Genomic DNA, 24,188 nt, shown 5'->3' on the forward strand with positions numbered 1-24,188 from the left:
TGTCTTGTAATTCTCGTGTAACTTACTTACGTGGAGCTGTATTTTAACTCCAACGTGATGGGTTTCCGCATCAAAGTTCCAACAATCATGTGGTAGATTATAAAGAGGAAAAAATCATTTATTACCTATTTTTTCAACATATTCTATAACATTTAAAATATAATAAAGAAATATTCATGCTTGACTTTATTCTATTACTTTTTAACTCTTATAAATGAAGTGTGAATTATTTGGAAGTCTATAATACAAGATATATTTAAATCTATAATACAACATATCTAAAGTTTGAAAATGTTAGCTTTATTTAAAAAAATGTTACAAAAAAATGTATTAGTTACTGGTATGTTAAAAATTATGAAATTTAAAAATTTAAATTTAAATAAAAAATTTGACAAAATAAATATTATACTTTAAATTATATAAAAAATCTTCACAACCTTCCAACACTCCACACTTCATATTTTTTTAATTTTTATTATTTTATCTTTTATCAAATATTTAATATATAAATAATAAATAAAAGAATTAAATTAATTTAAAAAAAATAAATTTAAAAAAATATTAAAAAATTAAAAAAAAAAATAGAATATAGAGTGTTGAAAAGTTATGTAGCATTCCTCTAAATTATAAGTAAACATGTACGCCTAAAATTTAGGATCACTTTGCAGCCTAGTGGCGACATAGGGGCGGCCATAGCCACCCAGCCCCTCAAAAAAAAAAAAAATTATAATTTCTGTATGCTCTATAAAAATTTTTAAAACAACAATATATTTAGAAATAGCTTTCTTTAATTTTTTTTTTTTTTTATAGTTCTAAAATTTTGTTTAAAATCTATTTTTAAGGATGTGGCTTCTCCAAAATTAAAATTAAAGCTAAGTTTAGGAGAAATAATAAACTTATTAATATGAATCTTAAAATTTTTTGTTATACAATATTAGGGTTTTTAATATACAATTTAAAGTGAAAACACAAGAAAAATTATTTAAGGTCAATAATCTATATGAAAAATAGTTTGTAATTATGTTTTTATGATTTTTCAATCTCTTTTTAATTTACACAAAATAAATGATGTTTACAGTCCTAGGAAATGCAAACTCCGCACACTCTTTTTGAAAAAAAATAGTTATATCTAGAACTCGTATAAAAAAATTATTTTTTAATGATGAACCCCCACTTTTTTTAATTAGAATGCATAGAGTGTGTATACCCTAAGACTGTATCTATTATTACTCTTTACATAAATGTATCACACAATAGAAAAGTTGGTCCCCCTTGACACAATTGCTGGACGTTCACCCACTGTTGTTGCAGCATGTTTATGACCCCGCTGCAGCTAGATTTTTCGAAACAGAACTTTGGTAAGATGAACTAGTATGAGGAGGATTCATTGAGATTGCCTTTAATAATAAAATATATGCCCATCACAGGTGGAAACACAGTATAATTCTTTGGTGGTTATAATATTTTTCATATACTAAAATATAAAAATAAAAATCTATTCATCATCAATTTTCTTATCATTATCATCCTTGAGATTACAAGTTGGAGCGGCTTTGTAGTCTAGAGATAAGCAAAGAAAGGCAGAGCCGCAGAGGAAATAGACTGCTCAAGCCTCCACACCAGTTCATCCAAATTGAAAGTTCAGTTCCACTCCAAACAACTTGTAAAATTTTTAAGAATAAATTAACAAAGTAAACCAATTTTTGTTAATCCGCAAACAAAAGTAAACCAATTAATTCAATATTGTTTTGTTCTGTCTCTCAAGTCAGTATTAAGGTACTTAAAAGAGCAATTATCACTAGAACATCATTATTAGAAGACGTTATTGTATATGATCTTTGTCGTACTTGGACTTTTACCTATTCTTGCTATCAACAAAATCATATTTACCAATAAAAAAAATACTTAAAAGAGCAATCAAAATCTAAGTAACTAGAAAGACAAAAAGAATCTACAATTGTTTTTAATTCTTGAGGAGGAAGTATTCGATTAGATCACTTAACTTAGCACAAGGAAAATCCGTGACTAACAAAAAGGATTTCGTCAGTCCAACTATTTACTGCGTAATCGAATGTAACAGTACAAAACTACCATTTAATCCAAATATTTACAAGAAGTAGCTTCACAACTGCTCCTATATATACCCAACTCAAACAAGGTGGCAATCAGTGTAAAACATTACCCCCACCCTATTGGAACATGAGATAATTTGAGAAAAAACATCACCCACAAGTGTACAAAAGCATGCTTCTTAACCATATATAAGCACAGTATAATAATGTACTAAACTTTTTTGCAAATGCCTTAATACATTCTAATGTGCCATTCGATTACAAGAAGTAGGAAACAGTGCTGTCACACTTCACTTAGCACAAGGAGTATTCGTGACTAATAACAAGGATTTCGTCAATCCACCTATATTTTACCTGATGCTGCCTTCGAATAAGGATCCTTCCTGGTTCTTCCAACCTCAGGAACTATCATACTAAATCCAGAAGGCTCTGATCCCCCCATCTTCTGAATCGAAGGAGAATGCTTTCTGTGACTTCATTTCTTCACGAGCTGGCTTTTGTATCTCTGCTTGCCCCATTAGTTTCCGACATATGCTGATCTCTTCCTCCAGTTTAACTACCTTCATTTGCAATGCCTTCAGTTCCCGTACTTCATGACTCTCACTCTCAGACTTCTGTTCTAACTACTTGAAAAACTTAGAAACAGGAGCTCCACCTGCAAATACAGCAGAAACCCAAAAGGAGTATAATACAAGAATTGAAACCCAGTAAAAGATTTTGAAGACTCTAGAGACTCAAACAAAAACCCAGGGTTAGACTAAACAGGAATTACTATGCACTACGTATTTGTCTAGTCTTCGACATATGAATTTTAACATGCCCACAAATATGCGTGAGCACTTTGAAATTTTAAAAATTCTAGAGGGGAAATTTACCGGTCTGTACAACGGTGCATCAACCAATTCCAATCAGAAAAAAAACTAAAGAAAACTAAACCTCCTGAATGATTAAGCACTTTCATAACACGTGCAGGCATGCTCCGCCACACGCTGGTGCATTGAACCGTGAAGTTAACAGCAATATTCAACTTAAGAGAGAACTAAGGACGTATTATATTCACTGAAAACTGATTATATTACAATGCAATAAAACCTGCTGCTCAAGAAACTAAACAAGCAGCAAAAGGGAAGGAAGAATACAAGCTTCTCGCACAAAAGAAAAAAAAAAAAAAAAAGAACAAAAGAACAAAAAGAAGAGGAGGAGAAAATATTTGAGATACATCTGGAGCCAAAGGCCCAAGCACTCTCCTTTCTGACTTCTTCCTGTTCTTCGGGGGTGAAATCATTCTTGATGTTGAAGGCTGTGCGTATCTCATCCGGACTTTTTCCTTTAATCATGTCGACAACCCTCTTGAATGCCAGTTTCAAAAACTCCTCGATATTGAGGTAGTTTGCTGCCAAGAGAAGGTCGTAGAGAACAGCCTGATCAACGTCGATAAAACTAGCGTCGTACTTGTTGAGTTCATCCTCAGTGACAGTAGGATCGGCATGCTTCTCGCACCACTGAAGCACACTGGCCAGGGTCTTGCCGTCGACGTTTGGCAACGGGATCGTCCCATTAGAAACGCCGTCCTCGACCATGTACTTAATGATTTGGGACTTCACGGCCACGGCCTCTTCCACCTCGAAAGTTTCATCGTCTTTGCTCTTCAACTTCAGCATCCGGCCAGTAGTACTCTGCATCGACGACGATGCCATGATCGCTGGATGTTCTCAAGAAACAGTAACTTGTTGGAGGTTAAAATTGACTGGGGGGGAATGATGAACGTTCAGCTTTTGTGGGGAAGTCTGGTTCATATAGACGTTCGTTTACCAATACTTCCCGAAGAAGCATTTGAATCGCATTTGGAATAGGGTAGATATGATTCTGTTTTGTAATTGTCGCTTAACTTAAGAGGCATGCTTTGGATTCGCATTTAAGATGATGAGATGTTTTGTTTAAAGTTAAATAAAATATTATTATAATATAATTTTTTAATATTAATTTTATTTTAAAATTTAAAAAATTTAAATGATTTATTATATAAATTTGAAAGAATTAAATTGTTTATTATATAAATTTAAAAAAATTATAAAAAACGTGTCTTTACGAATCCTTCCTGAAGAAGAATATGAATCACATTAATTTGGAATAGGATAGATATGATTCTGTTTTATAATTGTCACCTAAAGAGGCATGGTTTGGATACGTAAATGATGGATATTTTGTTGAAAGTTAAATAAAATATTATTATAATATAATTTTTTAATATTAATTTTATTTTAAAATTTAAAAAAATTTAAATTAATTATTATTTAAATTTAAAAATATTATAATAATTATATAAAATAAGATAAAATAATTTAATTTTTATTAACCAAACCAGCCCCTTACGTAGAGATGTATTTTAACTCCCACGTGATGGTCTCCGCATCAAAGTTCAAACAATCACGTGATAGATTATAAAGAGGAAAAAATCATTTATTATCTATTTTTCATCATATAATAAAGAGGTACTAAAGTTTATTCTATTACTTCTTCTTCTTTTTTTTAAATAATATTCTATTACTTTTTAACTCTTATAAATGAAGTGTGAATTGTTTGGAAGTCTAGAACTACTGAAAACTGATAATACAAGACATCTTTGAATCTATAAACAACATATTTAAAGTTTAAAAATGTTAGCTTATTTTAAAAAAATATTACAAAAATATTATATAATTTTGCATATTAGTTATTGACATACTGAAAATTATGAAATTCATAATTTTAAATTTTAAATTTAAATAAAAAAATTGACAAAATAAATATCATACATCAAATTATAAGTAAGCATGTACTCCTAAAATTTAGGATCACTCTGCAGCCTAGTGGCGACATAGGTGGGTCATACGGTCCCAAAAAAAAAATTATAATTTACATATGCTCTATAAAAATATTTTTCTTATAGTTCCTAAATTTTGTTTAATTTTTACTTTTAAGGATGTGGTCTCTCTAAAATTAAAATTAAAATTAAGTTTAAGATAAATAATAAATTTATTAACATGGATTTTAAAGTTTTTTATTATACAATATTATATTTCTTAATATAAAATTTAAAATGAAAACATAAGAAAAAATATTTAAAGTGAATGATCTATATGAAAAATAGTTTGTAATTATGTTTTTATAATTTTTCAATCTCTTTTTAATTTACATAAGAGAAATGATGTTTACAGTCCTAAGAAGTACAAGCACCACCTACTCGTTTTTAAAAAAGTAGGTAAATCTAAGAATCGTATAAAAAAAATTAATTTTTAATGAAGGACTCTATTTTTTTTTTTCAAATGGAGTGCGAAAAGCGTGCACATTTTAAAACTGTATCTATTATTATTTCTTACATAAATGTGTCACACAGTAAAAGTTGGCCCCTTAACACAATTTCTAGTTTCGCCACCATTGTAGCATGTTTATGACCCCGCTGCAACTCATTTTTTAAAACAGAACTTTTGTAAGATGAACTATTACGAGGAGGATTCATCAAGATTGCCTTTAATAATAAAATATGCCCATCACAGGTTGAAACACAGTATAATTCTTTGGTGGTTCTAATATTTTTCATGTACTAAAATATAAAAAAAATAATAATCTATTCATCATCAATTATTATCATCCTTGAGATTATAAGTTGGAGCGGCTTTGTAGTCTAGAGATAAGCAAAGAAAGGCAGAGCCGCATAGGAAATAGACTACTCAAGCCTCCACACCAGTTCATCCAAATTGAAAGTTCAGATCCTCTTCGAAACAACTTGTAAAATTTTTAAGAATAAATTAACAAAGTAAACCAATTTTTTTTTAATCAGCAAACAAAAGTAAACCATTTAATTCAATAATGTTTTGTTCTGTCTCTCAAGTCAGTATTAAGGTACTTTAAAGAGCAATTATCACTAGAACATCATTCTTAGACGACGTTGTTATTGTATATGATCTGTGCACTTGGTCTTTTACCTATTCTTGCTATCAACAAAATCATATTTACCAATAAATAAATAAAAAATACTTAAAACAAGGTGGCAATCAGTGTAAAACATTACCCCACCCTATTGGAACTGGAACATGAGATAATTTGAGAAAATACATCACCCACAAGTGTGCAAAAGCATGCTCCTTAACCATATTATATAAGCACGGTACAATAATGTACTAAACTTTTCTGCGAAGGCCTTCATATATTCTAATATTGTGCCATTCGATTACAACAAGTAGGAAACAGTACTGTCACACTTCACTTAGCACAAGGATTATTCGTGACTAATAACAAGGATTTTGTCAATCCACCTAGATTTTACCTGATGTTGCCTTCGAATAAGGATCCTTCCTGGTTCTTCCAACCTCAGGAACTATCATACTAAATCCAGAAGGCTCTGATCCCCCCATCTTCTGAATCGAAGGAGAATGCTTTCTGTGACTTCATTTCTTCACTAGCTGGCTTTTGTATCTCGGCTTGTCCCATTAGTTTCCGACATATGCTGATCTCTTCCTCCAGTTTAACTACCTTGGTTTGCAATGCCTTCAGTTCCCGTACTTCATGACTCTCACTCTCAGACTTCTGTTCAAAGTGCTTGAGTAAGTTAGAAACAGGAGCTCCACCTGCAAATACAGCAGAAACCCAAAAGGAGTATAATACAAGAATTGAAACCCCGTAAAAGATTTTGAAGACTCTAGAGACAAACAAAAACCCAGAGTTAGACTAGACAGGAATCACTATGTACCACGTACTTGTCTAGTCTTCAACATATGAATTTTAACATGCCCACAAACATGAGTGAGCACTTTCAAATTTTAAAAATTCTAGAGGAGAAATTTTCCGGTCTGTACAACGGTGCATCAACCAATTCCAATCAGAAAAAAAAAAACTCTAAAGAAAACTAAACCTCCTGAATGATTAAGCACTTTCATAACACGTGCAGGCATGCTCCACCACACGCTGGTGCATTGAACCGTGAAGTTGACAGCAATATTGAACTTAAGAGAGAACTAAGGACGTATTATATTCACTGAAAACTGATTATATTACAATGCAATAAAACCTGCAGCTCAAGAAACTAAACAAGAAGCAAAAGGGAAGGAAGAGTAGCAATTTCATAAAACCACAAAAACCAAACAACTTTTCCAGAAACACAAAAAACAACAATCAAAAGAATTAAATTCCAATAACTTTGCAAATCTACCTACTCATTTTCACAAACCCACATTTCTCAAATTGCTACCCAGACAAGTTCTCAGATTTGTATGTCTCGAATTTTTTTTTTTTTTTTTTTAATCCAAGCACACACCATAGCTTTTTTGAACAAGAGTTTACCTTTTGTCATTCTCTATATCTTTGGGCTATTTTTCTTGAATAGTGAGCGTAGTTCTTTGCTCTATTCTGAATTACCCTAAAATCACTCCCTATCCCATAGGAATTACCCTTGAGTGAAGATCACTTACTGCTTTGGATATCTAATTCATTTCAACTCATTTCATTTTAGCATTATAATTATATTAAATTTCTGCATAAAATATAATAAATAATTTAAAATTTTTAAATATCAAAATATAAATAATAATGTTAAAATAATATTCTAACGATATTTTATTCAAATTTCAACTATCATTTAAAACCTTTTCATCTTCCGTACTAAAGCTTACTCCGGGTTTAGAAACATTCGATTTGAGAGATTTTCACTACATTTCTCAACTTTTCTCTCAACTTTATTTCCTAAGGACACGGCTACTGTGCAGCCTGAGTCCTACTGCGTTGCTTTTTTTTTCAATTTTTTTTTATATTTTTTTAATCACTTTCTTAATAAAAAAAATAAAAAATAAACCTTTCACTTTCTTAAACATTTCACGGGCAGAATAGTTTTTCCCTATTTCCAAACATACAAAACTAAAAAACATCTAACTCAAATTTTTTCACTCGTCTCAACATATTTTCACTTCTTAAAAAAAAAATAACGTTTAAAAATAAGAAAAATACATGACTTAAAAAAGAGATTGAGTGTGTGATCGATCAGACCAGGTAGTGTTTTGAGGCCCTCATGGAAGCCATAATAGGCGGCTTCTTTAGCAATATAGGTGGCGGCCTGGCCGATCCTGGACCGTGCCTCCTCGTTCGTCATGCACTGCTTCACCTTGTGGGGGGCGTCGATCCTAACGGCCTTGTCGATCTTGTTAACGGCAGCCGAGCCGATACCATAAGAACTCGAGCACCAGCCCTTAACGGTCGTCTGATCGGGAGCATTCCTTTTAAGAAAATCGCTTGTTGAGTAAAAGTAATCCCACATACCCATCTCTCTCTCTCTATCTCTTTCTCTCGCTCGCTCTCTGAAGGAAGATCTGGATGGCAGAAGCCAGACACCAGTGAAAAGAACCTCGAGAATGGATACCCACCTGCTGCTTTGTCTCTGCTTTCAAAAAGTACTTCATAAAAGATGGTGGCACTGCAGCCACCGCTCCCAGCTACGATAGTGTTTTTCGTCCTCTTTATTTTTTATTTTTTTTCTTTATTTTTTCCTTTTCTTTTAAATATAAATAAAATGGCAAACTAATTTATATAATAATATTAATTTTTTTATATTTAAAATTTAAATTAATATTATTTTTAATAAAATGTATTTTTTAATCAATCATATTAAATTCATGTATATATTAATATATATAATTATGTTTGTAATTAGATTTTTTATATATATTTTTTAAAAATAAAAATTTGACAATATCATTAAAAAATTATTTTCTTAATTATAAAATAAATATATATATATAAATAATAAAAAAAATTGTGCAGCAATAACTCCAGAAAGAGTTGAGAGCGATGGATTGAGCATTTTTCACGAAGAGTTCAAAAAGATTGCAAGTGTAAGAGCATTAGCATTAGATTGATCGTTTCAATCTTTAAAATTTGAAAAATATATAACTTTTTTATTTTTAACTAATCATTCAAAACTAAAACTATATATTGAATTAGTCATAACATTTTCTATAATAATAAAATATTATTATTTTTTTATAATTTATATTTCTTTAATTAATTTTTAGTTTTCATTATTTTTTTATTTTATTTTCATAATCTTCAATAATCTCTAACAACCATATCCTCCAAAATATAGAGTTTGAATTCAAATCAAGGATATATATATATTGCATATTTTCATTTTCATATCCTACAAAATACAGAGGGTGGATTCAAATATGAACAATTGCCGTAAAGAATGCAACTATTTTATGAGATTTGATGGGATGTGAGTCTTTTGGACATTTCTTTAGAAAAAATCATTTTCCAAGACCACCTGAATGACACAACTTCGAAGATAAAGTAATTTGGCAAGAGCTGGCTTGTTCAGGTGTTTATACACTGCAACAAACACAGAACCATGGCAAGTTTGTATTCGATGCTCCTACAAGACATATTTCGAAAGGCAAAGAATAACTTTAGAAAGAAACTAAGCAAATTAAAATGTCAAAATAAATCAACTTCCCCAACACTCATTCCTGACAGAGTATACACACAAACACATGTAATACTACCCAATCCCCTTTTAGAATTGAAGAGTAAGGTAGCGAGCCGTTGGCATTTCAGAAAAGCTTAACCCAACACAACATGTACAGTCAACAACCATAAGTGCACATTTCAAATATTAATCAAACTATTCCCAATAAATTCATGAGAATTCAGCTAAGATACACAAAGAAATCAACTCAACGATAGAGAAACAAGATAGATATAACAAACGCAATATCAGAACAAAGTTCAAACCGTCAATCGGCACCTACCAAATGCTCTAAATTTTACACCATATGATGTGTGTGCGTGAGTGCCTTGTGTGCCAATGAGAGAGAAAGTGTGGGAGGACCACAGAGGAATTGAAGAAGGAAACGTGGAGAATAATAGTACTCCGTATACGAAATTTGCTATTGATACCCAAAGAAACAGAGCAACATAAATGAGAAAAACCAAGGTTAGGCTTAGGGATATTATCATTTTCTCTTCACTCTGAGCAGCTGCTGGAAGGAGAGCTGTGGGCAATTTTACTGGAAGAAAAACAAAAAGGAGATGTGAAGGGAGAGTAAAAGGAAAAGGAAAAGAAAAATAATTAGATGGTCTTGTGAAATGAATGTGCAAGAGAGAAGAGAAGTCTTGCGAAGAAGGAGATGTTGTGGGAAGGAAAACCCAAACGGCTATGCAACAGAAAACAATAAAATATTAATATGAAGGTGCTACAGCTCACTTCAAGTATGGAAAGTGGGATGAATTTATTGTAGCTTAAAACCAAGATAGAATGTGTTTAGCCAATTCAATGTAGGCTAACTTTAGTAGACATTCTCTATAATATGAAGAGCACTGGCATTTAGCTAAACCAATGCCAGGCTCTAACATCGACAACGTGGAAATAGAAGCATCGGATTCAAAGTCCACCGCGCGCAATGCCCCCATGCACTTTACATCATAGCATGATGTAAAACTGAAGGGAAAAGCTCCCAACAAAATAGATGAAAAATCATTTTAAAACAAGTCAATAAAATTCTAACACTTAAGAATTTTAATAAAATTTTAACTAGATAGCGTTTGGTTATCAAGCCTAGCCCAATTCAACTCAACTCAACTCATCTCATCTAATCATTACAACTTTTCTAACTTCCAACACAAAATATAATAAACAATTCAACTTTTTCAAATTCTAAATAATAATAATATTATTAAAAAATAATATTTTAAATTTTCATCTCAACTCAATCCACTATCCAAACCAGACATTACCAGATTACTTACTTCTCTTCCCTCTCCCATCTTCTCTCTTTCTCCCTCCCCACCCAACCGCTCCCCACGCTCTCTCTCACTCTAAAATACATTTTCTCTCTCTATAGTACTTTCTCGTCTAAAATACACTCTTCTCTCCTTCTAAATTAAACATATTAAGCACAAAATTCATTTTTAACCCATGTTTAATGGGTTCTTTCTCCCTCCCCCTCTCTCTTGCTTTAAAATACATTCTCTCTAGTTGTCTGTCCGAATTGCACCTTGCCACGCCATTGAATAGAGCTCATGTGCATATTTTGCTTTGAAGCTTTGCCTCACAAATCAAATGTACGGGATTGAATCTCGAAAGATTTAAAAGTACAGGCTCTATAATATTGCCGTTCTGGCGTTGGATTATTTTTAGGCAAAACAATGAAGATATTTCACAAGACATTTTACACATTCGAAAATCAGAATTTTTGTTTTAAAATGTTAGAACGAGTCTAAAAGTGATTTCATTTTGTCAGGAAGTTCCTTACATATAAGCAATTTGTGCACCTGTATGTGTACTGATACTGGCGTGGACAATTTTGTCATATGCTTAATTTGAAAATAAAATAGAAGAAAACATAAAGAAGAGAAGAGAAAAGACGCAGGCAACAAACGTCGACTTCAAGCTTCATCTTCTTGTCCTTGAAAAATCCTAAATCGTAGGTTTTCATCTCCATTTTCTCCATTTGCTGTAGATTTCAGTGAGCTTGATTTTTTATTTTTCATTTTTTTTCTATTTGTTCCAATTTTTTTCCTAGGCAGCTCCTTCATCACTTCGTTTATTTATGTGTTTTTAGAATAAACTTGATGATGCTTATTTATGTTTTCCTAAGTTGCTATCAGCCATTCTAGATCGGCAGGACATAAGGTGATGGTTTTGGCTTGTATGTGCCTTGTCATTGGGACAGAAGGTGGTGGCTATGTTCTGAGAGAGAGAGAGAGAGAGAGAGAGAGAGAGAGAGAGAGAGAGAGAGAGAGAGAGAGAGAGAGTATTGACAGTATTGCAAATATTGTAATCTCCCTCAATGTCAAGTGGAGGAATTGTATTCATGTATATATAGAATTACAAGAGTTGACTATACAGCTATAGCTTAAGGTGTATACAAGGAAATGAATAACAGAGAGATGATGTATACAAGGAAAGGAATAACAAAGAGATATTGAGCAATAATCACGAGAGCTTGTCTGGTGCAAGATCCATAGCAGTAACCGAATCCATAGTTGCCTTATTATGCCCACGCAAGTTGAGTGGGAGGGATCGGAAGCACAGCTTGGCACGAAGAGCCTGAAATCGCGCAGTAGGTAAAGGCTTCGTCAGTGCATCCACAAGTTGGGACTCGCTAGGTAGGAACTAAACATCGAGAGCCCGTTTCTGAACTTGTTCTCGGACAAAATGATAATCAATTTCCACATGCTTGGTACATGCATGGAGAACTAGATTAGCCGACAAAAATGTTGCCCTAATATTATCACACTAGAGGCGTGGATATTTAGGAGAAGAAATGCCCAGCTCATGTAAAAGAGATTTAATCCATAGTAATTTTGATGTTGCATTTGTGAGTGCCTTATACTCAAACTCAATACTCGACCGCACCACAGTTGGTTGTTTCTTCGAACTCCAAGAAATTAAGGACCGACCAAAGAAGACATAGTAACCTCTTGTGGATTTTCTGTCTTCGGGACTCCCGGCCAATCAGCATCGAAGAAAATCAAGAGTTGGAATGAGGGACTTGGGCATAGCAATAAGCCAAAATCAGTAGTCTCCCAAAGATAATGCAAGATGAGTTTTACAACAGCCCAATGTTTATCCGTGGGCTTGTGCATGAATTGGCACACCTTGTTGACCGAGAATGCGATGTCGGGAAGTGTAAGAGAGAGGTATTGAAGGGCACCAACCACACTCCTATAAAGACTAGGATCAGAAAATTTTGCACCATCAAACAAAGAGAGGTGGGAGTTGGTTAACATAGGAGATGGCATTTGCCTTAGCATTTGACATTTTGGTTCGAGATAATAAATCAAGAACATAGCGTTTTTGACTCAAGAAAAGGCCATTAGATGTAGGAACAGCTTCAATACCAAGGAAAAAGTGAATGGGGCCCAGATCCTTGACAGCAAACTCAACATTGAGAAAGTGAATTAGAGAAGTAACTGCAGCTTGAGAGGATCATGTGATAAGTATGTCATCCACATACAGAAGAACAAACAGCTGTATGCCACGAGAATTAAAAATAAATAGTGAAGTATCTGATTTTGAGTTAAGAAACCCATAATCAAGCAACTTGGAACTTAAGCGGGCATACCATGTGCGACGTGCTTGTTTTAAACCATATAGTGCCTTTTTGAGACGACAAACATGATGAGGGAATTGTTTATCCACATGGCCAATCGGTTGAGTCATAAAAACCTTCTCATGTAAGAAGTCATGTAGGAACACATTTGAGATATCAATATGTTTGATGGGCTATTGCTGAGAAATAGCAAACATAAGAACCAAAAGAATGGTGGTTGGCTTGATCACCGAACTGAGCATATCCCCATAGTCAATTCCCATTTGTTGATGATAGCCCTTAACCACAAGTCGTGCCTTGTGACGAATCGGGTTGCCACTGGAATCTCTTTTAACACAGTAGACCCACTTGTTGCCAACTAAATTCATACCCTCTTGATAAGGTACAAGTTTCCAAGTATCATTATGTAGAAGTGCCGAATACTCAGCATCCATGGCCTTCCTCCAAGTTTCATGAGCAACAGCCCGTGAATAACAGCCAAGATCATCCGGAACTGGACTCAAGTTGGCCATGAAGGACTGCAGTGCAGGGCAGTCATCAAAATTTTTTTTTGGTTTGACAATATTCTTCTAGCTGCGTGTACTCATAGGATGAATGCGGGTAAGAGGAGCACCTGCTGCGGGAGGGTGATCCGTTGATGGACTAGCAGATTGAGAGGGCTTGGGATGATCAAAGGAAGTAGAGGTGTCAAAGCTAGAGATGACAGGGGATGTTGATATGGGTGTATCAGAGGAAGCAAGTAATGCCAAAATTGTAGGAGGAGATACAGAGGGAGAATATTGAGCTGAATTAATGGGGGAAGATGCCGAGGATGAGGATGAGGAATTTGCATGAGGCAAAGTGATACAAGGATTTGAAGGCAATAGAGACATGGGGGCCAAAGTGGGCACCGACTGAGGAGATATGGAAGGTGAGAGAGAGACAATTGGTTGCCTATGAGGAGGACAGCGTGCATGAGGGAGAACTGAATGAGAGTGATCAACATGAAGAGTCGAAAAAGGGAAGTGTTTTTCGTCAAAAACAACATACCGCGAGACATATATTTTGCCAGTAGACACGTCCAAGCACTGGTAATCACTGTGAATTTTACTAACACCAAGAAAAACACATTTTTTGGAGGTGAACTCAATTTTGTGGTGGTTATATGGATGGAGATACAACCAACATGCACAGTCGAATACACGTAAAAGAGAGTAGTCAGGTCTTTGTTTGAAAATTTTTTCAAAAGGTGACATGTTATGCAATGGTGAGGTGGGGAGACGATTGAGAATAAATGTTGCCATGAAGAACGCATCATCCCAATATGAGATAGGAACGGAAGAATGAGATAAGAGGGAAAGACCACTCTCAACTATATGTCAATGCTTACGTTTAACCGTCCCATTTTGTTGGGAAGTATGGGGGCAAGAGATGAGATGGGTGATGCCGTGTTGGCCAAAGAAGGTGTGGAGTGTGCGAAATTCTCCACCCCAATCGGTTTGAACACATTTGATTTGGCGATTTAATAAGCGTTCAATGTGTTTTTGGAAAGAGCTAAAAGCCAGAAACACAGACTATTTTGTAGGAATTGGAAAAATCCACATATATTTGTTGAAATAATCAACAAATGAAACGTAGTATTTATTACCACTTTGAGACATAACAAAAGAATGACCCCATACGTCCAAAAAAATTAAATCTAGAGGACCATTTGACACATGACTCGAATGCGAAAAAGGAAGACAATGACTCTTGCCCTGTTGGCAAGATTTGCAAACACCTGGAATTTTATTTGAAGAAACTAGAAGGGACGCGTTGGAAGTGAGTGCCTTGACAGTCTTGAATGAAGCATGGCCAAGACAAGAGTGCCACACTTCTAACGGAACACGCTGACAAGAGAAAGCTTGTGGTTTACAAGGAGGAAAGAACGGATAGAGACCACCCTCAGTTTTGCCACAGAACATGAGCTTCTTGGTGCATTCGTCCTTCATAGAAAAATACCCATCATGAAATTCAATAAATACATGATTATCTGTCGTAAACTGACTCACAGACACGAGATTCTTTTTAATGTGAGGCACATGCAAAATGGACTTCAACTTAAAAGTAGAGTTGTCAAGAGAAAGTTGAGAGGAACCAATATGAGTAATAGGCAAACCAGCACCATCCCCAACTTGGATGGTATCTGTTCCTTGGAATGGTTCAACACCAAGATTTAAATTTTGAAAATCATTGGTTAGGTGATGTGTGGCGCCAGTGTCGGTGTATCAGTTTGGATCATTAAATATTTATGGATGAGCCACAAATGCTTGCACAGGAGGCAGGGTACCCTGATAAGATAAGTCAAGCTAATGATGACACTGCACTGCATTATGTCCTTTTTTTCCACACAGTTGACAAACAAGGTGTGATCCTCCTCCAGAAAAATTCCCTTGTGACCCGCGTCCTCAACCACGGTTGTGCCTTCCTCGACTATTTTGAAAAGAACATTGAGAGGTCCTTCCACCACGGTCATGTGAATAATCATTCGGTGTGGCTACATTTGCTGAGCCAATGGCTATATCAAGAGCAAAATTTTGCTTCTCAAGTCTGAGTTCAAAGCTTAACAGATGAGCATATGCATCTTTAAGAAAATTGATCAACTCAAATAGAAATAGAAGTGACAATGGAGTTATAGGATGAGTTAAGGCCAGGAAGGATATATGTGAGGAATTCAGAATCACGAAGGGGTTCACCAACTGCTGCCAATGTATTAGTAGAGGTCTTAACTTGTTGGTAATATTCAGACATGGACATATTGCCCTTCTTGAGAGTGGATAATTCAAGGCGTATGCCGACCACTCTTACTCGTGTATGATTAGAAAACATTCACTCAAGAGCACACCAAACATCCTTGGATGTTTCAAGACCCACCATGTGGGTGATAATGGATTCTGAAAGAGTAGACATGAGGGCACCAAGGATTACCTGATCCTGGTTGTACCATTTAGAAAATTCTGGATTGGGAGTAGTTTGGATTGTGTCATCATCTTTGGAAGTAAGAATTGTGGGTGGAGGACATTGAAGTGTTCCATCAACATAGCCAATTAATTGTTGGCCTCTGAGATATGGCAGAATCTGTGCTCGCTATAGAAGGAAGTTATCCTTAGTGAGTTTTATGCAGGTGACAAGGTTTTGTAGGCTAAGTGGTGCAGAAAGAGACATTTTTTGGGGAAGAGAAAAAATAATAATAAATGGAGAATTTCAAGTGAGGGACTTAGCCGAAATGGTAATGGACGCCGTGGGAGCAGAATTTTCTTAAACGTTGGTCTTTTGCCTCTGTGATACCATAATAGAGTATTGACAGTATTGCAAATATTGTAATCTCCCTCAATGTCAAGTGGAGGAATTGTATTCATGTACATATAGAATTACAAGAGTTGACTATATAGCTGTAGCTTAAGGTGTATACAAGGAAATGAATAACAGAGAGATGATGTATACAAGGAAAGGAATAACAGAGAGATATTGAGCAGCAATCACGGGATCTGGTCTGGTACAAGATCCATAGCAGTAGCCGAATCCATAGTTGCCTTATTACCGAGAGATCAGAGAGAGAGAAGAAAACGGAAGGGCAGCACGACGTCGAGGAGGAGGAACTCACCATGCGATGGGACAGAGTGATGGTAGACCTGGTGGACATGTCTTGCGGCTAGTGACGTCGTCTTGCTTTGCCGTGCTCGACGTGTAGAGCTATGGGGGGAAAAACAGATGGGTTGCTCTATTTTAGGGAGCAAAAACAGAGAAAAATCTGGGATTGAGCACGGCGGTGCTGGGCGGAATTGGGTGGCATTGCCATGGGTTGGGGTCTTGCTTATTTCTAAACTTTATTAGTATTTTTTCTTTTGATTTTCATCTCACAACCTCGCCCGTCATTGTTTCAGAGGTGAACAAGCAGGTGGGTTTTTCGTAAGTCAAACGGTTTTTCTTGGTTTTTAGCTTTGACCACATATCTATTGTTGCATTATTGGAATTTTTGGCCCTCAATTGGATCTTGAACTAAATCCAAGATGATTCATCCCTTCCCACGAAAACCTAAATCTCTCACCCATCTCCTTTCTGCAAATTCCCTCACCCCTCTCCCCCGATAATCTTACCCCTCTTCATATCCACTGTCGACGTTGTGGGCTCTCCTAGATCCACTTTCAGTTGATAACAAATAATTTCCATCAAATGAGGCTTATGCCCATTTCGATGCCTCTCCTATACATAATGTTAGCAGGGTTGTTGGTTTTTCAAGTCCTAGGTTTGAAAGAATTTATGCAATCGGCCGAAGAGCTCATTCCTCAACGCCTCGAAAGCCCAATCCAACCTTTTCAAGATCTCCAAAGTGCTCTTATTGTACATGAATGGTGCATAATACAAATCAAAGTTGTCCTCAACCATGTTCTCAACCAAATCCTACAAGGCCTCACACCCCTTGGTATTAATCGCCATGGATTCCAAGTTGAACAACTCCAAGACCCTTCTAACCGTATGGGTAATAAACTACGACCCCGTCATGTGCTTGTCATGCTCCTAACAGCAAATCTCTAACATTCTACACCCTTGTTTCATGAAAATATCGTGGAAATTCTCGCACTGCAAAATCCTCGATTCTTTGTCCCCAATTCAAACCTTTTCGTAGACGAAAGCAAGAATGAAGAATCATGCTGGACAAGGGATGCAACCAGAACAACTTAAAAGGTAACTCCTTCTGAGATAGGCCAATGCTTTGAAATGCACTGTTTCATTTGACATGTCAATATTGGTGCGCGTTCAGAGTCGCAATTGTAAGAAGAGTTTTCCATAATATTAAGGTAGGTGAGTGGTTATTAATTTTATTATTTCTCAACCCCTATACTGAATTTTGTGCTTAATCTATTTAATTTTGAGAGAAGAGTATATTTTAGAGAGAGAGAGGAAGTTGGGTGGGAGAGGGAGAAAGAGAGAAAAGAGAGGAAAGATAATCAAGTAATCTGTTATACCTAAGGCCTGACTATAGATAAAAATTTATTAGATGTCTTACGTGGCTGAATTTTGTTGCATGCATTAAAAATGGGTTTTCACCTATCATGTTGGGAGCTTTTCCTAAAATTGAAAAATTTTACTCATCATCTTCACATTATATATCATACATAATTTTTTTTTTCTTTTATCAAATATATAATATATGAATGATAAGTAAAAGAGTTCAATTAATTTAGAAAAAATAAAACCAAAATAAAATAAATTAAGAAAAATAAAAATAAGTTTAATGTGTAATTGGATATGATACTAAACCATGACTAACAATAAGGATTTCGTCAGTCCACCTATTTACTGCGTAATCGAATGTACACAGTACAAAACTACCATTTAATCCAAATATTTAGAAGTTAAAGAAGTAGCTTCACAACTACTCCTATACCCAACTCAAACAAGGTGGCAATTAGTGTAAAACGTTAGTACCCCACCCTATTAGAACACGAGATAATTTCAGAAAAAACATCACCCACAAGTGTACAAAAGCATGCTCCTTAACCATATATAAGCACTGTATAATAATGTACTAAAGTTTTTTGCAAAGGCCTTAATACATTCTAATGTGCCATTCGATTACAACAAGTAGGAAACAGTGCTGTCACACTTCACTTAGCACAAGGAGTATTCATGACTAATGACAAGGATTTCGTCAATCCACCTATATTTTATCTAATGCTGCCTTCAAATAAGGATCCTTCCTGGTTCTTCCAACCTCAGGAACTATCATACTAAATCCAATCGGCTCTGATCCCCCCGTCTTGTGAATTGAAGGGGAATGCTTTCTGTGACTTCATTTCTTCACGAGCTGTGTTGGAATATACAAACTCAGATTGAAACTTTGGAGTTGAAGTCAAGGGAAGCTAAACAGAAAAGATGAGGTTTCTAAATGACAGATAAATTAAGTTGAAATGCAAATGAGATAAATTAGGCAATGTTAGTTAGTATACGTGTCTATAAATAGAAATGATGTAAAGAAAGTATATTCATTCAGTATTCAGTACATTTAGTTTTAATGAGAACTTTGCATTGAGTTTTTCTCTCAAATTTTCTTCCACATTTCTATTTCTCTGTTCTTGATTCTTCAAGTTACAGAATTTCACATGGTATCATCGTCCATAAACATTCCGATGCCTTCTCCTTCTTCTTCTTGATTTTTTTTTTCTCCAGAATTCTTGTTGTTTCTTTCTTCTGCTTCTATGGCAAAATCTTCTGTTGATTCTTCTCCTCCTTTAGGAAATCCTTCTGATGATTCCTCAAGTTACTACTACCTGCATCCATTTGATAATCTTAGAGCTCTTCTTGTATCTGCAATTTTTTCTGGTGACAACTATGTAGCTTGGAGTCGATCCATCACAATTGCTCTCACAGTTAAGAATAAAATTGCCTTTATTGATGGAAGTTTGCCTCAACCTAACCCTACTAATATTCAACTCAAGACTGCTTGGTTACGGGCAAACAATCTTGTGCTTTCTTGGCTAATGAATTCCATTACAAAGAAGATTCGAGATAGTCTTCTTTACTTCAATAATGCTGCTGAAATCTGGAATGAATTAAAGATTCGATACATGCGTAGTGATGGTCCAAGAGTATTTTCTTTGGAAAAATCGTTGAGTTCTATTTCTCAGGGCTCGAATTCAATCACTGAGTACTTTAGTGGTTTCAAAGCACTATGGGATGAATATGTTAGTTATCATCCCCTTCCCACTTGTAATTGTGGATTTATGGAAAAATGTACCTGTTAAGTATTGAAGAATCTAGCTGATCAACAACAAGCTGACTATGTCATGAAATTCTTGATTGGGTTACATGATTCTTTTTCAGCAATTCGCAGCCAACTATTGCTTCTCTCTCTATTACCTTCAATGGGCAAGGTTTTCTCCTTATTGATACAAGAAGAAAGCCAACGTTCTTTAACTAATGCAGTACATATCCCTCTTGATTCCCATGCTATGGCTGCTGCACAACCATTCACACAAACTAATGCAGTACAAACTTATTCAAATGTTGTTAAGTTTAGCAAAGTCAGAGGCAAATCAAATGTCATTTGTTCCCATTGTGAATTTTTTAGACATCTTGTAGATAAGTGTTTCCAACTTAAAGGCTATCCACCAGAATGGAAAGGGCCTCGAGGAAAGAGAAGTAATTCTACACGATTGCCCAATGCAAACATTGCATCTTCTATGGAGCAAAACTTAAACAACCCATCTATATTCTTTTCTCAAGAGCAAATATAGAATTTGATTACTCTTGCTAATAGTCTATCTACTTCTCCTATCAATTCCAACACTGCAGTTAATACTGCCTCTACATCAGGTAATAATCACATCCTTTGTTTAGCTAATGTCTCCTTAAAACATAACTCTCATTGGATATTAGGTACTGGAGCAACATATCATATGATCTATTCTCCTCATTTGTTCACCTCTAAAAAATTCCAACAAGATCTTCTTCAGTTTATTTACCAAATGGTCACTCAGTTCCTATAATCTTTACTGGCACTGCTAAATTCTCCCCTAATTTAGTTTTACACAATGCTCTCTATGTTCCTTCATTTCATGTCAACCTCATTTCTACTTCCAAATTGACTAAAGAAAATTATGTTGCTTTATTTTTCTTTCAATCCAAATGTGTATTGTAGGACCGCAGCAAATGGAGGATGATTGGGCTTGCTGAAGTCAAAAATGGTTTATACCACCTAATCAATTTTTCTGCTGCTACACATAAGGAAATTCTTGATTTAGACAGCTCTTTTTTGGCTAACACATCTACTATTAGTCCTGACATATGGCACTTTCGTTTGGGACATTTATCTTCTGCCAAACTAAAACTCATTAGTTTTATTGATTCTTCTGTAAAGATATCTCATAATCCTATTTGTGAGATTTGTCCTCTAGTTAGACAAAAGAAACTATCTTTTCCTGTATCACAAAACAATTCAAATAAAACTTTTCAGTTAGTACATTGTAATATTTGGGGTCCATTCTCCACTATCTCTCATTCTGGCTATAAATTCTTTCTTACCATTGTGGATGATCATACACGATTCACTTGGTTTTTCTTATGAAAGCTAAGTCAGAAACTCGAGCCATACTTGCTAATTTCATTGCTTATGCTCGAACTCAGTTTAATGCTCAAATACAAACACTTAGAACAGACAATGGTCAAGAATTCAATATGCCTTCCTTTTATCAAGAAAATGGCATAATACATCAGCTGTCTTGTGTAGAAACTCTTGAGCAAAATGGCAGAGTTGAAAGAAAGCATCAACATTTATTAAATGTTGCTAGAGCTCTCCTTTTTCAATCAAAATTGCCCTTAACATACTGGACTAAATGTGTATTGACAGCTACACATTTTATAAATCGAACCCCCTCATCTGTCCTAAACAATAAAACACCATATGATATCCTCTTTCACAAACCTCCTGCATATAACCATCTTAAAGCTTTTGGTTGTTTGTGTTTTGCCAACACAATCAACATTGGTCGAGGCAAATTTCTTCCAAGAGCTTCAAAATGCTTATTTCTTGGTTATCCACCAAATATCAAAGGATACAAAGTGCTTGATCTCCTTACTCTTAAAATCTTTGTTTCAAGAAATGTCATATTTCAAGGAAAGGAATAACAAAGAGATATTGAGCAGCAATCACAGGATCTGGTCTGGTGCAAGATCCATAGCAGTAGCCGAATTCATAGTTGCCTTATTACAGAGAGAGAGAGAGAGAGAAGAAAATGGAAGGGCAGCACGACGTCAAGGAGGAGGAACTCACCATGTGATGGGACAGGGTGATGGTAGACCTGGTGGTCATGTCTTGTGGCTGGCAACGTCGTCTTGTTTTGCTGTGCTCGACGTGGGGAGTTGTAGGGGAAAAAACAGATGGGTTGCTCTGTTTTAGGGAGCAAAAACAACCATGCTGGACAAGGGATGCAACCAGAACAACTTAAAAGGTAACTCCTTATGAGATTGGTCAATGCTTTGAAATGCACTGTTCCATTCAACATGTCAGCATTAGTGCGCGTTCAGGTTTGCAAATTGCTTGCAAGAAGAGTTTTCCATAATATTAAGGTAGGTAAGTGGTTATTAATAGGGCTAGGCAACAGGGTCGGATTTTTTTCCGGCCCAAGTTTTACCCGGTTTCTAAAACCTAGGCGTTCCCTGGCTAGATACCAAATTTAAAACCCAGTACCCGAGTTTTTTTTTTTTTGTTAACCCATACCCATTGCCAAACGGCATCGCTTTGGCACTGGGTTATTACCCCCCAAATCCCCGATTCCCTCCCCCTCTCTCTCTCTTCCAAAAACCCTAGCCTCCCTCCCTCATCCCGTCATCGCCGTCATCCCCATTGTCGCCATCGTCTCCAACTCGCCTTCACCTCGTCTTCATCTCGTCATCCTCAAAAACACTACAAATCAAGGTTAGTTTTTGAGTAACTCTTCATCCATTTCGGTTCTTTAGTTTATGGTACGGTTTGTTTAGTGGGTGTGCTTTGTTTGGTGTGGTTTCTAATTTTGGGTGTAATTTATTTTGGGTTTCTGATTTTGGGTGGGATTTATATAAATTTTGCTCCTATTTTATTCATGTCTACATACTGTTACTATTTTATTTGATGGTTACCAACAGTTTTGAAGGTCGAACTTTGAAGCGTTATAATTTGTTATGTCTTTTTTATGATTTGTTAGGCAAAGATAATGTTATGCGAAAGAGTTTGGTTTCTAAGATTAAAACAATGCATATATGGTTATCCAAAAAAAAAAAAAAAACAACGAATATATGAGGTTCGCTCATATTTGTTATTTCTTTCTTTTTCATGGGATGTTCGTGACCTTGTCTTTATAATAGTGACATGTGCATTTGTTTTTTCTTGATTCTTGTAGTGTTATAGGCAATGAATATTCACATGAACCCAAAGACTCAAAAGATAAGGTTGATGAAGAAAGTACATATATACTAGGAGGTCCCTCATCGTGCAAAACCAATTGTAATTTTTTTTTAAAGAAATAGCTTCATTTCAATAATGTCAATCAATACTGAGCTTTTTCTTCATTACATTAATAAGAATTGAAGGAGACCATTTTTCAATCTATATATGCTCTTCTTCACATGACAAAACTAATTTAACAAGTTGATGAACTACTGTGTTTCCTTCTCTATAAATAAAATAGGTTTTTCAAGATGGCCAACCAGCTTTTAGAAGATGTCGTCTATAGTTTGTACATACCAACTACCAAGACTGACCAATTTTCTTCTTCACTGTTAATGGCTTTAATAATAGCTTGAACACGATCTCCTTCAAACATCACATTTGTAAATCTTATTTCAGAACAAATTTCCATAACCCTTCAAAATGCATTAAGCAATTGCAGGTTGGATAATATGTCTTTTATGTGCACAAAGTGACACCAAAGTCTCTCCTTGATCACAACCCATTTGATCAAGTTAAGTAACAAAATCAGGCCATAGCGATAGCTTAAGGGGATTTCATGATGTAGTTTTTTTCCCTTTTTTGGTTTAGATGGTTTTCTCAAATAATTTGCTCAAGGTTTAATTTCTCATACTTGTGTTTTAATTTCCAGCTTTTCTTTGATTTTGTTGTAACTTTAACAGATGGAAGAAGATTATGTGAGTTGTAATGTCAATACAACCCAAGGGGTTGGCGACTCATCTTCTATTTCATTGGATGTAGAGGAGTTTGAGACTCTTCCAACCCCTTCTTCATCCACACATACGCAACAACCTACTCGTTCCATCCGATCTTTACCTAAGAAATCTAAAAAAACACCTATCAATGAATCTATGGTATGGGAACACTATACTAGATTGCAACCTATTGATCACAATAACCCAAAAGCTCAGTGCAATTATTGCACTAAACTATACAGTTGCCACTACAAAAATGACGCTTCATCTATGTTACACTATCTCCAGAATGCATGTGAAACTTCCCCTCTTGGAGTTAAAGGAGTTGGAAGAAGTCACTCCTCTAGTGTTAAGAGGGATACAAAGGGAAGAGTAT

At 35.2% G+C, this 24,188-nt stretch overlaps 2 protein-coding genes and 1 non-coding gene across 3 annotated transcripts; all 3 read right to left on the reverse strand.

Annotated features, from left to right (window-relative positions):
- Positions 1–3,100: 3,100 nt before the first annotated feature.
- LOC122280593 (SKP1-like protein 11) lies at positions 3,101–3,809 on the reverse strand. Its single transcript, XM_043091557.1, has one exon. The coding sequence runs from the start codon at positions 3,767–3,769 to the stop codon at positions 3,143–3,145; it is 627 nt and encodes a 208-aa protein (XP_042947491.1). The 5' UTR covers positions 3,770–3,809; the 3' UTR covers positions 3,101–3,142.
- A 2,370-nt stretch (positions 3,810–6,179) lies between these two features.
- LOC122280594 lies at positions 6,180–8,531 on the reverse strand. The gene is made up of 2 exons (XM_043091558.1): positions 8,091–8,531; positions 6,180–6,679 (listed from the first exon to the last, which is right to left on the reverse strand). The coding sequence occupies exons 1-2, from the start codon at positions 8,362–8,364 to the stop codon at positions 6,438–6,440; spliced, it is 516 nt and encodes a 171-aa protein (XP_042947492.1). The 5' UTR covers positions 8,365–8,531; the 3' UTR covers positions 6,180–6,437.
- Positions 8,532–15,725: 7,194 nt separating this feature from the next.
- On the reverse strand, positions 15,726–15,861 carry LOC122283603. The gene has a single exon (XR_006231000.1). It is a non-coding gene; the product is annotated as a small nucleolar RNA Z247 (small nucleolar RNA).
- Positions 15,862–24,188: the final 8,327 nt, after the last annotated feature.

Source organism: Carya illinoinensis, chromosome 11 (genome assembly GCF_018687715.1).
Source record: "Carya illinoinensis cultivar Pawnee chromosome 11, C.illinoinensisPawnee_v1, whole genome shotgun sequence".
Taxonomy (NCBI): domain Eukaryota; kingdom Viridiplantae; phylum Streptophyta; class Magnoliopsida; order Fagales; family Juglandaceae; genus Carya; species Carya illinoinensis.